The following is a 2655-nucleotide window of genomic DNA, read 5'->3' as shown; positions in this document are numbered from 1 at the left end:
CTCTCCAGCAGTATTAAATTGTTAAAAGCAATTAATGATCTAGCAAACCCTGCTCCCGCTTATCCAGATAACAAGGTTTTCCGTATACACTCTCAGCGTTCAATGAATTTCATACAGTGTGCTCCGCGTCAGACAACGGGAAGTAGAGAAGTGTGAAGAGGCACTAAGAGAGTAACTCATGAGAAAGAAGCATTTTCCCACAGCTTATTAGTTAGCATATGCAAAGGACCTTGCTGTATTAGCCTCTGCTAATTAGCTGTCTCCTTCTATACTTTCAAGTCATACCGGCAGTATTAAGCTGACTAGCTGCTAACTTGTGGCTTGTCACCTGCCACTCTAGTATCTTAGCGCAATCAAACTATGAGCTGTCCACGAAGTAAAAGTCTTCCTAGATCCTCCATCGACCTTCAAACCTTTGTACAATGTCTATGCGTATGTCATTATTGATGCTAGTAAGCATACACTGTGACTTCTTCGCTGAAACGGACGTGTTTGCCTTCCCTGATAGACGACAGAAGTCTCAGGATCGATGATGGCGAGAGACGGAACTGTATACTGGCGGCTCTTTGGTTCGTAGCTACTTGTAACATCCCGTTATTTCTGATCATGCGGCCTACTGGCCTTGAGCAGCATGATTTCTGGAACATGGTCTCCACTATGCTCCTCCTTTTCAGGCTAGGCTTTTTATTAGATGCACTCGAATTACTCTTATCGTATGATGATGAAGGACCGCCACTTGTCTGTAAGGGCCCATAGAGCCAGGTAACATCGTAGTCCTTAAACCTTCAACTAGTTAGGCCTTTCCCTCCAGACAACATCTGACTTCACTTACCAATTCAGGGCCTCTGGAGGTATAGTCTTCAGCTTGTTTAGGAGTTTCATGCATATTCTTAAGGATGCATTTTCTAAGCGAGCCGCATTATCAAACTCATTTGTATTTGACATAATATATCTCCAGGATCGCTGAATGGTCTCATAACTCCAGTCGTGGGAGAAGTAGTCCACATAGTAGGATGGTCGTAGCCGCATCGACATATCGTCTTGAGCATAACTGATAATATCAGAGCTTGGCATTTTATTGAGGTCTCTAAATTAATGGGCGGAATCGGTGAGATCTCTGGATATTGATAATCGGCTTACAGCCAGTGCCCCAGTTCGCTTCTGTGTCTGTAAGAATGTGCTGCATCTCCGTATATTTCTTGTTTGGTAGCGTGACTCGCCGCGGTGGAGGATTGACATGGATAGATTTAGGACGTGTATAGTTATAGTCGAAGATCTCTGCAAGGGAAAATGAACTATATATTCGGTAACGCTTTCACCACCTCTAGAAATGTGTGGTAATATTGCATGTCTTATCCTAAAACTAGTGCATCATCCCTTTGCATCATCCCTTGGTAGGCCCCTAGGAACTTATGGGAAACTGTGCTGGCGGCGCTGGGATTGCACAGGTTGCCGCAGCTGCGTATACCTACAACGAGATAGCAGCTGGCGCATGGGTAGGCTTTTGTGAAAGCTATAGATACATGTCTAAAAATAAGCATGGCTTAGCATTATGGGTTAAGATTCATTGCATTTGGCTAACGTATCCAATGGAATGCAAGAGCTTACGGATGGAATGCATAGAATTGAGAAAGGAATTTTTACTCTTCCTTGTTGAAAGGAAATTGTACATGTGGGAAGACAGCTATGGCCCGCATGCAGACCTGTCTCATCCAAAATGCAAGACGACTTTGAAGTGTTTGACTAGAATGCTGTCGCCTATAAGCGAGATTAGTCTATTGCGCGGTGAGGATAAGGACAAGTCTCAATTTGAATCATGCTTGCTAAAAAGTCTCTAATTTTCTACTTCGAGGTAATAGCCGGAGATGTGATTTCTTCTCCCACATGTCGCGACATCATACCGATTCCATCTCAAACGGCATGCATTTCCCATCACAGTCACACAAAAGGATGACGAAAGGACGCTTTTATCCGGCAATGAGGGGTGAATACTGTCGTGGCTATGCGGAGATCCTTGGTCATAGTATAGAGAACTTAGAATGGATGGAGAATCGATTACGAAATCATACACTGCCGGCAACTTGTTTGTTTGTTTGTTTGTTTGTTTTATTATTAACGACCATAAGTATCTAGTTAACTAGATACACAAATCCTCATCTGGGCAATAGGTCGGTAGGAGCCAGTTTCCGTCTTAATCACCGCCACGTGGTCTTATTCCTTCGAGACCGGCCTAGCTAGACAGCAAGCTTATCAACCAATAGCCGGAGGTGTTGACCCCTGTTCGCTACGTTTCAGTGTGATAAAGGAAAGATACAGAATTTTTATACTAGCAAGCTAAGTTAGTATAAGGGAAAAAACCCCTCTCTACAAGGGGAAAAATCTAGTGTGTCGTCGTAGGCTAGCTAGCCTATAGCTGCTGCGGGACCTAGAGGGGTCTTCAGCGTTGTGTCTTTACAAGCCGGGGGGCTTGCTTATTGGTTGGTTGTGTCTTGGGAAAAATTAGCTGGAAAGGGGTGCCCCGGCCGGATTCGAACCGACTGCCTTATGCGATGAACGCGCATAGAGCCTGCCAGGCGCTGTGCCGGCAACTTGCAGAGTAAACGATAGCATCCAAGACTCACCTGAATCTCTCAATATTTCAGATTGAAGCAGTTA

The 2655-nt window shown here is 44.5% G+C and overlaps 2 protein-coding genes across 2 annotated transcripts; one reads left to right on the top strand and one right to left on the bottom strand.

Moving 5' to 3' along the window:
* Positions 1 to 449: 449 nt before the first annotated feature.
* M431DRAFT_502017 (hypothetical protein) lies at positions 450 to 1074 on the bottom strand (the record flags this gene model as incomplete). The annotated part of the gene is made up of 2 exons (XM_024918084.1): positions 450 to 783; positions 833 to 1074. The coding sequence occupies 2 exons, from the start codon at positions 1072 to 1074 to the stop codon at positions 450 to 452; spliced, it is 576 nt and encodes a 191-aa protein (XP_024767117.1).
* A 744-nt stretch (positions 1075 to 1818) lies between these two features.
* M431DRAFT_420254 (hypothetical protein) lies at positions 1819 to 2302 on the top strand. Its single transcript, XM_024915012.1, has one exon. It carries the CDS (start codon positions 1885 to 1887, stop codon positions 2131 to 2133), a length of 249 nt encoding a protein of 82 aa, XP_024767116.1. The 5' UTR covers positions 1819 to 1884; the 3' UTR covers positions 2134 to 2302.
* The last annotated feature ends 353 nt before the right edge of the window (positions 2303 to 2655 follow it).

Source organism: Trichoderma harzianum (assembly GCF_003025095.1).
Source record: "Trichoderma harzianum CBS 226.95 unplaced genomic scaffold M431scaffold_50, whole genome shotgun sequence".
Lineage (NCBI taxonomy): Eukaryota > Fungi > Ascomycota > Sordariomycetes > Hypocreales > Hypocreaceae > Trichoderma > Trichoderma harzianum.
This window is presented reverse-complemented; position numbering and strand designations above follow the sequence as displayed.

Excerpts from the sequence above, each read along its gene's own strand:
- M431DRAFT_420254 (XM_024915012.1), top strand. The coding sequence starts at position 1,885 with ATGTCGCGACATCATACCGATTCCATCTCAAACGGCATGCATTTCCCA.